We start from the raw sequence: 13,872 nt of genomic DNA, 5'->3' as shown, positions 1-13,872 counted from the left end.
TGGACGATGGTAGTCCATGTCTGCTATACATTTTAGAAGATACTGAGATGGTGCTGGTAGCTCGTGGAACAGAGTTTAGGTCAGCGACTGTATGTCATGGTATGCAACTATTAGAGGATGAGGTGAAGGTCTCAGTGGATGAAATGATCATACCAGATGCCTCGGTTCCACTGTCCACGGAAGAGATTTTCACTGTGGAACAAGCATATAAGTCGTTTATCACTTGGCCTAAATTTTTGGTTAAACCAGTTTCTGACCCCTCGGTATGAAATTCTTCTTTACACTTCTCAATTTTAAAGGTTTTTGATGTCAAAACTTATCTTATCTTTTCATGTAACAACAGACGCAGGCACAACAGAAGATTCCTCTATCTGAGGATGACCCTCTTTCTTCATTGCATCTACTTGCTGACATCCTTGATGATAAGCCTTTGGAGGTTGAGTATGATGCTAATGTATTTGGGCATGGCTCTGAGGTCCCAATATACCTTAATAGCCAAGATGTCCGTGAGCTTGCGTCGGGAACACAAGAGTTGAATATTTCAATTATTCAACTATGGACGATGTAAGTCTATGACAAATTATTTATATATAAAATTGATTTATATATCAAGTATCCTTATATCAAAGTTAATTTTTGATTTCAGGTATATGTCTGGGGTCACTAATAAGTTGGGGCGTTCTGATGATTATGGATTCATTGATCCCCAAACAATTCATGAATCAAATGATTTTGAGCATATCAACATGAGTCTGATAAGAAGTTTTGGAAGGGGCAAGAAAATATACTTTTTGCCTTATATATCCGGGTAAGTGAACTTTGTTAACATAATAATGTTCCATATGTGATTTTAATATTTAATAGTTACGTTATTATGAATATCAGGCGTCATTGGCAACTTCTTGTTATGTCTATGCAAGACAACTATGCTTTGTGGTTCTGCTCATTGCACAGGCCTCCTCCCACACAACTCAAACAAGCAATTGATTGGTAAGAACCTCAATGTTTGGACTTTCTTTGTTATATAACTGAATGCTAAAACCTTTTTTTATATACAGTTCTATTCCAGCAAGTATGATGATGGGTGGGAGATCAATTGTTAGTAGTAGAAAGATTGCTTGGATTTCTCTCAAGGTTTGACATATGCTATACTTTGTTATAATTGTTTTATAACAAATGTTATTCACTAACTATTATCAACTGTGATGATATATTGTAGTGTAACAGACAAAATGGGTCATATGAGTGTGGATACTATGTAATGTATTGGATGACCCATATTGTTCGTTCTCACATCACAAGTCGCTGGGAAACGGTAATATTTAACTTTAACAAATTTTGATTTTTTAACAAATGTTGAATTCATATACACTAATTAAAATGAATTGTCTTTTGCAGAGATTCAAGACTACTACACCAGTTCCTGAGAAGTCACTATTATTCATTAGGAACGCTGCTGCGAAGTATATAGTTAGATTATACAATAGCTCTTAGATTTAAACAATGCATTTGATTAGATAGAATTTTCTTAGACTTTGTACTTTATTTGATGTTGAAATACATTTGAACATGTGTTTGCTATGTTCAAATTGAATTTGTGTATATGTTTTTATATGCAGGTTTGTTTTTGTGGTAGTGGATATCACAAAAACAGACCTGCAATTTTAAAAAACTGCAGGGGAATATGCCGCGGTTCTAACCACAACCGCGGCATATAGTGATTCGTTTTTTTTAGGTTTAATTGCTTCCTTTGTCCCCAGTTTGGTTGAATTGTGTCAAATTCATCCTCATTTTTAAAAAAGTTTCATTGTCGTCCTCACGTGGTATAAAAGTGTCAATTGAATCCAAACATAGAAAAAATTTGTGTCAAAGTAGTCATTTTTCCTATATATCTGTCTTCCTTTCATATGTCACTTCTCTGGAGCTATGAAAAGCCTTAAATTGGATAAGGTAAAATGAATATTTGTACTTGATTGTATGAAATGAAGACACAGAGATATAGGAAAAATGACTACTTTGACACAAATTTTTTCTATGTTTGGATTCAATTGACACTTTTACACCACGTGAGGACGACAATGAAACTTTTACACCACGTGAGGACGACAATGAAACTTTTTTAAAAATGAGGATGAATTTGACACAATTCAACCAAACTGGGGACAAAGGAAGCAATTAAACCTTTTTTTTAAAAAACGAGACATATGGCCGCGGTTTTGACACTAACCGCGGCATATGCTTCACTCTTTTGCCGCGGTTGAACCGCGGCATATAGTGTATTTTTTTTTTTTTTTTAAAAAAAAATGGATTTAGGCAGCGGTTCCCTCGACAACTGCGGCATATTCCGCAACCTATATACCGCGGTTAGAACCGCGGCCTAAAGTGTCTGACTTACTACCGCGGCTGAATATGCCGCGGTTCAAGAACCGCGACGTATAGTGAAAATGAACCGCGGTAAAAGCCCCTCGCTGCACTAGTGTTAGGATTCAGAAAATCCTATAAATAAATGTCTTGCACGCTGTTTCAAAATAATTCAATTGCAATCAATTTCATAACTAATTGTTTCATTGAGCTTTGATTACAAGAGCGTCCAAGAAGTGTCTTGAAGAATAAGGATGAAATTTGGGTTTTACACATCAAGATTCTATCAAGAAACTGAGTTGAATTGTTCTGATTGGATGTGCACTACTATATTGTACTTAGAAGACCAGTTTCATCTTATACAATCTGTTGATTGCGTTCTTGTGCAGGTGTGTCGAACCAATATAAATTGCTTGTGTGAATCTTTTTCTATCCTTTCTCTTTTAATATTGATTCATCACTTGTTGTTGTTTTATTGATTTCAAGAAAACCAAAGATTTTGCAAAGCTTTTGGAAAGATCAATTTTTAAAGCAAAATCCAATTCACCCCCTCTTTGTTTAAGATATAAGGCATATCTTTTTAAGATATAGTATCCTATAATGCTTTAATGATCTCATATACATACTTTTATGTATACTTTGACATTTGCTCTAAGATTTTGAGAAAGATTTGATACTTTGACGAATAAAGTTTTATATGGTCTGATAAATGCTTGAGTAAACACTTTGATAATCCTATAATGCACAATTGCTATTCACTAGTATGACCATATTGCTCTAAATAAATACAAAAAGTTGTAATGAAATTTGACTAGCATGATAGTTTTGATAAAATGGTCTAACTCTTTCTTGACAATATGATCTGATATCTATTTCGTGTTAGCATGAGTATTTCTTAAACATAAGAAAGAGGAAGATTGTTAAGACAAGATTTTCTAATAAGAAAAGATCGTCACAAACTATGTTTAACAAAATATCGTCTGATAAAACTAAACCATCTAGGATAAACATGCTAAAAACTATACATGTGTAAACATCCTAAACGCATAACATTACTCTAAAACAGACTTCGCTAAACGTTATAGTACACATATCAAGTTAAACGCTTAACGTATTAAATGAATGTATGAATAATACTCTTTTGTTTATTGTGATATGTTCTCTTTATCTATGCAGATCTCAAAAGTATAAAGCTTTTTCAAATGTTCTACACTGGATCAAAAGAGCGTTAAGAGATAGGAGGACATTCTGGGAAATGTTTCTTTAAGTTCTTTACACTCTGCTCATTCGTACAAGCTATCTCAACAAAAGCATATAACATCTGACTTCGTACCAAAGAGGCTACCTACCCTTGAGAAAGTAAATGATTCTAAGTAAAAATATTTTTCGAAGAAGAATATAAAAAGAGGAATGCACGAAGAGAAGGAAACAAGAATTATTATTGCTCTTATGTTGTCAACATTCTCTTTCGCTCACACGTCTAACACTTTCTTTCAAAAGAAAATATTTGTTACAAGTTTTCATATATTCATTGTATTGATAAATCATCTCTTTGAGAGTTATTATATTTGTACTTGTTTTTCATAAAAACACTTTGTTGTTTTTATAGGGTCATAAGTGATTTAAAATACCTATTTGTTTAACTTAGTGGAGTTAATCGATGTAGTTAGTTGGACTATTTGATACCATAAGTGGTTATACTCGTTGTAAACTAGAATCGGTTAAACTCATTGTAATCTTTCTATATATCAGTGGAACCTCTTAAGAGTGCTTAAGGGAAAACTGGACGTATCTTAGTTTGAAGTGAACTAGTATAAAATATTTTTTCTTTCTCGTTATGGTTTTAAAATGCCTTATAAACGTGTTTTAATATCTTTAAGTGTTCAACACTATGTACAAACTTTTAACCCTTTAAATAGCGTCTAATAGTATATTACAAAAAAGTTTTAAATTGTATTCAACCCCTCTCATTTTTAGAGTACCTGTGTCTCACAAAAGTAAAAATGGCTTAACTTAGGTCGAAGGTATAGAAACGGGTCAATCCAAGTCTTAGACTGATATGAGTCGACTCAAGACAATGGTCGAAACATGCTCACATGGGTTGATGGTTATCAAGGGTTGGCATAAGCCAAAGGTCAACACGGGTTACTGAAGTCAAAGGTCAAAATAGGTTAACTTGAGTTGAAGGTCATGACGGTACCTATAGAAAATCGAGATGGGCTAGTTGACCGAAGGTTAAAAAGAAATGGTCTCAGTCGAAGATCGAGACAAATTAGTTTGAACTAAGGTTGTAACATACTTGCATGAAGGATAAAGTCGAATAAACCAAAGCTCAATCAAACCTTGTCTATCTTAATCTCAGAACAAGTCACATAAATTGACTTATGAGCTAGTCTTGACCCATTAGATTTTTTATATTATATAGACTTTTTGAAACTATTTTAGCCCTTAAACTTTTTATTTGTACACTTTTTGCCTTTTTTTTTACCTTAACCCATCTAGATCACAACCCACACGGAAAAAATTAACAAGTGTTGTAAATTATAGAGTTGTAAAAGCATTATCCTCTAATAACAATACACATGGTAAATATTTTGTATTTACTATTATATTATATTTGATGTTTAAATCATTCTCACTACAACAATACACATTGTCAAGATTTTGTATTTACTATGATATTATATTTGATGTTTAAATCATTCTCACTATGTCACGGAGGTCGAGTTTGTTTGTTTTCTTACTATTCTCTAAACTTTCTATATTAATACACGAAACATTCCTCACTTCCTATCATGTTGAATTACCATAGGGTACACTCCAAGTTACATATCACTAATCTTAGAGTTCCTTATTAAATTTCTGAAGCTCCAATTGTCAAGTATAAAATGAAGAAGAAAACCTAATTTATATTTATGCACTCATAAGTGACCTAGGATTACACATTTAATAAACTAACAAAATAACTATATTATATTATCTTTTATGTAAAAGTATTACGCTAAAAGAAAATATATTTAGATACCTAGATAATGTTACTCAAATATGTGTGAAAGTTAGAATCAATCAATTATTTATTGAAAAAATTGTTTCAATTTTCTATTGTTTTTTCGTTTGTCCAACCTTATAAAATCTTATCTATCATTAATGGATATTTTTTTAGCTTTGAATATACATTATAGAAATCTATGTGATTCACAAAGTCTTTCCAAACCTTTTAGACTTTTACGTTACTAATTATTAAAATCTAAAATACTAAATCATGTACAAGTCTTTTAAATGTTTCTTACACGTGTGTTATGTTTGATTATTTTGCAATTCTTCTCCTACAAAATATTGACTATGTGCGTTGTGTATGAATTTCTGCGGACCAATGAAATTTGATCTCGCCCTAAGAAGAGTAAAATTTCATGGAGTCTTTTTGCCTATAAAATATTTCATTCCTCTCTTCTCTTGTAAAAGGTATCTACAAGAGTGTAGTGTACTAAGTGTGGTGAGTTTCCATGGCTAGGGCACATCTTATATCTTCTCCTATCGTCTGTTCAGTGACAAATGGTACCTATATTCACTATCTTCTAATTTTGTTCATTTTTCATTACTAAGTTATTTGTTGAGTAATATGTGAAAGCATGGTAATTGTAGGTCATTTTTGGGTCAGGAAACTCTCCTTCAAGAGCATCTCCTGTGCAAGTATGTCTCTTCAGTTATACCCTATTCCTTCATCTAAACTATATTATAGTTATTTGATTAGCTTTCTTACTATCTCACACTAAAATCTATTTTTTCATCTATTAGGTGGTGCAATCACCTCTAATTATCACCCTTCACAAAATAATTAATATATACATATATATAAAAGAAAACATAAATTTATCATTTAATGTAATATGACACAAGATTAATTTTAAAATAATAAAAAAGAGTAAATTTATTTATAAATTTTTTTATTAAATAAAGATTTGTGTTGGTATAGACTGTTATATAAATTAATAATTAAAATCAAATAATTTTAGCGTCAACTTAGAAAATGTTAAGTTTATTTTTTTTTATAGTTAGTATCCGTTACATTGAGTTAAATAAATATAAATATTTTAAAAAAAGTTTAGCATATAAATATTAGACTAATTTTATTCATTTGTTTTAGTTTATTTTTAAAATTTGTATCTGCTTAGCCAACATTAAAATATTTATTATGAATATATGTGAATTATTCACACTGAATATTGAACCATAGATTACTTTTAATCTAAAGATCAAGTTTAAATAATAATAAATCCTCTTATTCATAATTTTTTTCTTTCACTTTCTATATAATTTTTATCATATTCATCTTTTTTCATTCTCGTTGATAAATTTTATCACATCCATATTTTTTCATCAACACTCATCTCTTTTACTTGGATTCATCTTCTCCATCCATATTCATTCATTACATCTATGAACATATCATTTATTTATATTTTTTCTCATATCTTCATAATATTCATTTTTTTTCTCGTCTCATTCGTTCATACTTATTTCCTTTTATTCAAAACTTATTTTTTTTTAATTCACAATCATCTTCCTAATTTATTATAATTAACTATATCAATTAAAAAAATAATTTTAAAATAATTATGATTTAGTTTTGGTTAAATGAACACTAATTAAAGTTGGTAAAAATCTGACACTAACATTAACCTCTATGAATTTAGTGTGGCATTTACATCCAGTGTAAAAGCTGACAATGATATCTATTTAGCATCACTTTTTTGCTTGTAAGTATCAGTTTTTACTGACTCTAAATACTTATTTTCTCGTAGTACCAAAATGACAAAAGTTAATGTCTCGGTTAATCTTATTTATTATATATTTTACTAGCCATTTCTATTGAACAAGTTAGTTGAACAAGTCAGTTGATGTCGTTTTATTTTATATATAATAATTTGTACCAATATATAAAGAGAATATATTTTGTGTACTTAATTTTTATTTTCATTTTACTTTTTAGAATATAATGTTTAATTGAATTTTAAAAAATATAAATATTAATCGATTTTTAAAAAGTAAGTACTGTTTTGAAATATTTTATATAAAACTGTTATATGTTTTTTTATTTCTTTATTATATTTGTAGTTTTTATTTCTAACATTCAATAGCTTCTTATTACTCTCGATATTCAATTACTTCTTATTCTTCTTATTACTTTTCTCTTATACTTACACCTATATATGAAGAGATATCTGTTTTTGTATACACAATTTTTATTTCCATATTATCTTTCATAATCTAATTAGTATGTGATCTTTTAAAAAATATAATTGTTAATTGATTTGTTAGAAGTAATCGGTTTTTTGTAATATTTTTTTGTAATTACATGTTTTTCTTTTATAATCTAATTACATGTTTCTCTTATATATATATATATATATATATATATATATATATATATATATATATATATATATAGTTTTTACTGCTAACTAGTTACTTTTTACTATTTTTATTATTTTTCTCTTATATATTAACTTAATCAATTTACATATATTATTAACTTATAATATAATGCAAACATTTTAAAAATACGAACACACATGCTATATTGCACATATATTTACGCTAGTAATAAATAATAATAATAATAATATCTTTATTTAAAAGTTTATACAAATTAATAAATAAATTCTTATGAAATATAAGTATACATTTAATTTATTTATTTGTAAAACCATTTTTTTCATAATTAAAAGTAACAAGGTAAACATATTAATTGCAAAGCTAGGTCAATTTGACTTTTCAGCGTCTAACCATAAGTAGAAGTGTTATGGACCCGTAATGCTAAGTTTTTGTTTTCAAAATAAAAAATTCATTCATTTTTTAGAAGACATATAATGTCTTTCTTTGTGTTAATAGATAAAATAAATATTTTCAAAATTATTAAAGGCATTTGTGAATAAGTTTTTTTTACAAATATTGAGCAAAATAAAATAAAACGAAAGATGAAATAAACTTTTGCATAATTTTTGTATGAATTAAAAATTACTTTTAAAGAAATAAAAGCATGAAACAGATTTATAAATTACCTTACATATAAACAAATTTTAGGTTTGAAAAAAACCAGGCTGCTTATATTTTCTTTCTTTCACATTATTAGAATATATATATATATATATATATATATATATATATATATATATATATATATATATATATATTATCTTTATTTATTGGAATGTAATTATGAGTTTAAGTTCAAGTTAGGTAAAACTTATAAAAATAAAAACTCAAACTTTTGAGATTTTAGATTGAAAATATTATCAATCATTTAAGTGAATGAAACTCAAAATTTGTTAGACTTGAATTTTGCCAATAAAAGCCCCTCATAAAAGAGCCATAAAAAATCACTAGGTAAACTTAATATCTAGTATCTCAAAATCATTAATTATATATCTTCTTATAAAATTATTATTAAAAGAAAAAATACAAAAATTATAGAAGAACACGTAAAACAAATATTACGTTTGAAAATCAATAAAAGTTGTTTTTATAAATATTATACATTATTAATAATTTTTTTCGTGTAAGTAATAGTGACTATTGAATTTGACTTCTCCCAAAAAAACTACAGTTATTTTACCACGATTTTTCTTATTTCCACTTTCAAATTTATCATTCTCTCAATTCATCATCTTGCCATGATTTAGTTTCATTAATTTTAAATCTATCTTTCTGTTGTGCATGCTACAACTTTGAACACGTGTTACATTAGGTTCTGGTGGATCAAAATCTTCTAAGCACAATATAAAAGCTCAAATACAGTACAATCCTTTGAGGTTTCAACAATCACCGTTTAATAACCATTACAAAAACACTGAAAGAGGACCAACATATGAAGAAAGCAATAAAAGTTATGTTGCGAAAGCCGTCAATGTACCATCTTCTGAGTCAGAATCTGAAGCTTCCAACTCCAATAACATTGTCAACTCTGTCAAAAATTTCATGGCTGTTATGTACCAATTTATTTATCCTTACGCAATGTATGGTCGGGTAAATACAAACTTTTCCATCACTCTCATAATTCACGTTCAAAAGTTATGGTCAATACTGAGTTTTTGTTCCTTGATATTAAATTCCCATTTAGATAATTAATACTGTTTTTGTTTCAAATTAATTTTATCTGTATTTTATAGACGGCAACGACAATTTCTGCGTCTCTCGTTGCAGTAGAAAGACTATCAGATATATCTCCGTTGTTTTTTATTGGTTTGTTACAGGTGACACTCCAAATATGTTGTTTTTTAAACAGACAACTGAAAATAACCTTTAACCTCAATAATAAATATTCTTTTGAGTTGTTTCAGGCTTTGATACCTTCCTTGTTCATGGATCTTTATGTTAATGGAGTGAATCAAGTGTTTGACTTCGAAATAGATAAGGTATGAAACTTACTATGAATCATTGATAAATTATTTATTCATTTGTTTTATATACTTTATATATTCCATTAAAAATTATAATAAAAACATTGTTGTTGAATAAGATTGACCTAAGAATATATATATATATATATATATATATATATATATATATATATATATATATATATATATATATCTTGATATATATAAACGCTAAGAACAAAGTTTACACAAATACAACAATTTGAATAATTTATATAATTTTTACTTTCAAACTCCTTGTCACAATTGAGAACGACGTACTCCTACGTTTTTCTTAATGGGAGTACAGCCAAACTGTAGCTCCCAAATTTTGACCGAAAACCTAACTATTTTTTTTTATGTTAATTAATTCAGTTTATGGGACATATTAAAGTAATTTAACATCTATTTTATATATTACCGAATTAATTAAAATAAGAGAAAATATAGTTGCATTTTGGAACAGTTTATTAATGTAATATACTTCAACCTTGAAAATGGTGAGATTACTTAACAAGTCCTTATATAGTTTCTTGTAAAAAAAATAAATATAAACCCTTTATAATTTTGAAGCTAAAGTCTTCCTATGATTGCTATATCCATTGATAGGATGGTGAAAGTGTACCTTTTTATAGTTTACGAACCTTTTGGATATTTCTTAGAACTAATAGATGCTACATGTTTTAATGCAGATAAACAAGCCACATCTTCCATTCGCCTCTGGGAAATTATCCTTCAAGAATTGTGTCTTTATTGTTGCCGCATCTGCAATCTTGGTACCATATAGATTCATCCCTTTCCATGATAAAAGATTTTAAACTGAGATTCATTGAGAAAGGATAGTTATTCGTTTTATTCTCTTTTACAGGGTTTGGGGCTTAACTTGATGATAGGTTCTCCGCCACTGATTTGGAACTTTGTGTTGAACGTTATATTAGTGAATTGCTATTCAATGAATGTGAGTCCTTTTTGCATTTATACTTCTTTTTTCCCCTTACAAGGTTGCCAAGGGAAACATATATATAAAATATCTGATGGTTCTGAAACTTTGCAGCTTCCTTTCTTACGATGGAAGCAACATCCGGTGCTGGCAGCATTATTAGTTACCTCTAGCATGACATTGTTATTTTCAATTCCATACTTCCTTCATATGCAGGTTGTGTCCTATCACTAATCTTTTCCTTTTACATATATGTTGAAAGTCTCAAATCGACTAAAGATAAGGTTAATTTATAATATATAAGTGGGTACAAACCTCATTTTACAAGCCGGTTTTGTGGGGTTGAGTTAGACTAAAGTTCACTTTTTAACGTAGTATCATAGCTATGGTTAAAGCCTATCCTAACAATATTTGTTGTTTGTTGGACATATTGTGCCACTCGCTATTGGACCGCTATCGGATCTCATTAATGTTTAGTCTCATGCTCGAGGAGAAAATACTATTTCAATTAAAAATAAAGTATGACCCAGCAAATTTTCAAAATTAAATACTTTTACTATATAATTAGATTTCGTTGTGAAAAAATCAACTTACTCAATATTGTTGCATGGGTAGAGCCACAGTGTGAACTCTACAAGTTAACACTAACATTGATTAAATGAATCAAAAATGAAAAGAAAAAGACTCTGGTGTATAGAGAGGACCTGGTCATTTAAAAAAAAAATCATAGAAACAAAAGAACACACCAATTAATTATAAAAATATGTGTCCTATTTTATTTACTATTTTTATTTTATTTCGACGTGAGTGGAGTGTGTTGAAAGTCTCATCGATTAGAGATAAGATCAATTTATAATATATAAGTAGGTGCAAACCTCACTATATAAACTCTTTTGTGAGGTTGAGTTAAGCTAAAGTCCACTTCTTAACAAGATCTTAGTTTTTAATTAGCATGCTCCAACTATTACTATGAGTTTCAAACAATAATAACAAATTTCATCACAGAAATGGATTTACTAAATTACTAATTGATGTAACAAATGTTCAGACGTTTGTCTTGAAGAAGCCACTTGTGTTTACAAGATCATTGATTGTTACTCTGCTGTTCATGGGTTTGTATTCTACTGGCATAGCATTATCCAAGGTAAATGTCTTTATTTTTAAGACATGTACTAATTTTCCAACATCAAGCTTTTAGTTCGATAATGTAAAACCTTGTATTGGATTTGTGTAGGATATACCTGACGTAGAAGGAGATATAAAACATGGCGTTGATTCTTTTGCCGCACGTTTAGGCCAGAAAAAAGTATGCTTCTTAAATTCAATATTTTCTTTTGGTTTTATCTCATTTTTGTATAACATTTGATTGATCCTAAATCTTTGATAGGTATTTTGGATTTGTATTTCCCTTTTTGAAATGGCGTTTGGAGTTGCTTTCTTGGCAGGAGCATCATCTTCATCTCCCTTTTGGATTAAATTTGCCGCGGTATATATGTTTCTTATATTTACATAATCTGGAGTTTTAGTTATGCAAAAGCTGCATTATCGATAGTAAATAGAAAAAAAAATATGTAAAAGCAAATGTCGTATAAGCCGAAAATGTAAGAGTGAACTCATTTCTTTCTTCTTCTAAACCTCTCTATAAAAGTTCAACCAGGATCCCTTATGTTAATTAACATTACTTGCTTACGATTTGGCATGTATATATTTATATTTAGATAAAGAAAGATTTCCTTAGAAAGTTGTCTTTACTGAGTAGATTATTCCAACTTTATAATATGATGCAAAGCATATTTACATACATATCATTATAAATGAATATAAAGTTAAAGTTTTGAAGAATATTTGAAACTGAATCTGTGGTATGTTTTAGTGTCTTGGAAATGTTGTTCTTGGTTCAATTCTCTGGTACCGGGCCAAAGACGTAGATGTGACAAATCCAACTTCTAGTGGATCCTTCTATTTATTTATCTGGAAGGTAATTCTTCTCTTAAACACTGTTTACCATCTGAGTAGTTCAATATCCAGACCATAATTTAAAGGGAATAGTTATCTAATAACGTAAGTACTTTATGTGTTTGAATTTGCAGTTGATGATGGCCGGAAACGTTTTTCTGCCTTTAATCAGATGAGGTGTCACTGAACATTAAAATTACTTTTGCGACAAAATAACATAGAGATATTTGCCTTGAATCACTAATATTTTTTTTAATTGTATGATGATTTTCAGTATCTATATCGAGCTTTATCTCTATAGACACATCTTTCACGAAAGAAATAAGAAAATTGAAGTTATAATTAGATTTTCTTTTTCGTCAGAAACAGAGAAAAATATAAATAAATTTACAATAATGTTACCAACAACCGCTTTCTTTTCCAACTCGCACTAGTACAGTCAGGGGAAATGGCACCGGTTATTTTTGTCTATAGGCAGCGGTTTCTGAACCGAGGCATATTCAGGCGAGGTAAAAAGTCTAACACTTTTGGTCTCGGTTCCCAACCGAGGCATAAAAGAAGAGGATTTGGCCTCGGTTCAGCCATAACCGAAGCAGTAAAGTTTTTGGTTTTTTTAATTTTTTTTTCGTAGGACTTTATGCCTCGGTTCCCTTTAACCGAGGCAGTAAGTCTCACTCTACTGCCTCAGTTCAGGCTATAACCGAGGCAGTAGACTCTTTTTTTTTCTCTTCCGCAACACATTCTGCTTCGGGTTTGACCATAACCGAGGCCGTAAGTGGTCTTTCGACTTCGGTTTTGACATGAACCGAGGATATAAGTACGTTTTTTTTAAAATGATGTCTGTTTCTGCAACATTTCGAACCACAGAAACAGACCTGCATATATTTTTATAACTAGAACAGTCCAGAATAATGCAGAAACGTATGTTTTAAATTAAAATTATATTAAAACATAAATATATTGAATGGAATCATAAATCAACTTCTTAGAAACATAAATCAATCCAATGTAATCATAAATCAAGTTTCAAGCATAAATCAATGCAATGTACATGTTAAACTTATAATAATGTAGAAAAACATAAAACAACTTAGAAACATAAACTTAGAACTTACTATATCCTAATATCTACTACATACTATTATATAAATGAATTACATATTTAGCAAGTGTTTTCCTCACAAGTTGAATTGACTT

The 13,872-nt window shown here is 29.2% G+C and overlaps 1 protein-coding gene across 1 annotated transcript; it reads left to right on the top strand.

Annotated features, from left to right (window-relative positions):
* The first annotated feature begins 5,840 nt into the window (after nt 1-5,840).
* On the top strand, nt 5,841-12,851 carry LOC124848603 (glycinol 4-dimethylallyltransferase-like). The gene is made up of 13 exons (XM_047326320.2): nt 5,841-5,916; nt 6,004-6,051; nt 9,110-9,387; nt 9,531-9,614; nt 9,702-9,776; nt 10,472-10,555; nt 10,648-10,737; nt 10,834-10,935; nt 11,768-11,863; nt 11,954-12,025; nt 12,107-12,205; nt 12,593-12,697; nt 12,810-12,851. Exons 1-13 carry the CDS (start codon nt 5,865-5,867, stop codon nt 12,849-12,851), a joined length of 1,227 nt encoding a protein of 408 aa, XP_047182276.2. The 5' UTR covers nt 5,841-5,864.
* Nucleotides 12,852-13,872: the final 1,021 nt, after the last annotated feature.

Source organism: Vigna umbellata, chromosome 8 (genome assembly GCF_029865625.1).
Source record: "Vigna umbellata cultivar VRB3 chromosome 8, Vumbellata_1.0, whole genome shotgun sequence".
NCBI lineage: Eukaryota > Viridiplantae > Streptophyta > Magnoliopsida > Fabales > Fabaceae > Vigna > Vigna umbellata.
Note: the sequence above shows the minus strand (reverse complement) of the source record. Positions and strands in the feature narration are given on the sequence as shown.

What these genes read in the sequence shown, in the direction of transcription:
- LOC124848603 (XM_047326320.2), top strand. Translation starts at nt 5,865, where the DNA reads ATGGCTAGGGCACATCTTATATCTTCTCCTATCGTCTGTTCAGTGACA. An exon ending in CACGTTTAGGCCAGAAAAAA is followed by an intron (nt 12,026 to 12,106) that starts GTATGCTTCTTA and finishes AATCTTTGATAG; the next exon opens with GTATTTTGGATTTGTATTTC. An exon ending in TTTGGATTAAATTTGCCGCG is followed by an intron (nt 12,206 to 12,592) that starts GTATATATGTTT and finishes GGTATGTTTTAG; the next exon opens with TGTCTTGGAAATGTTGTTCT.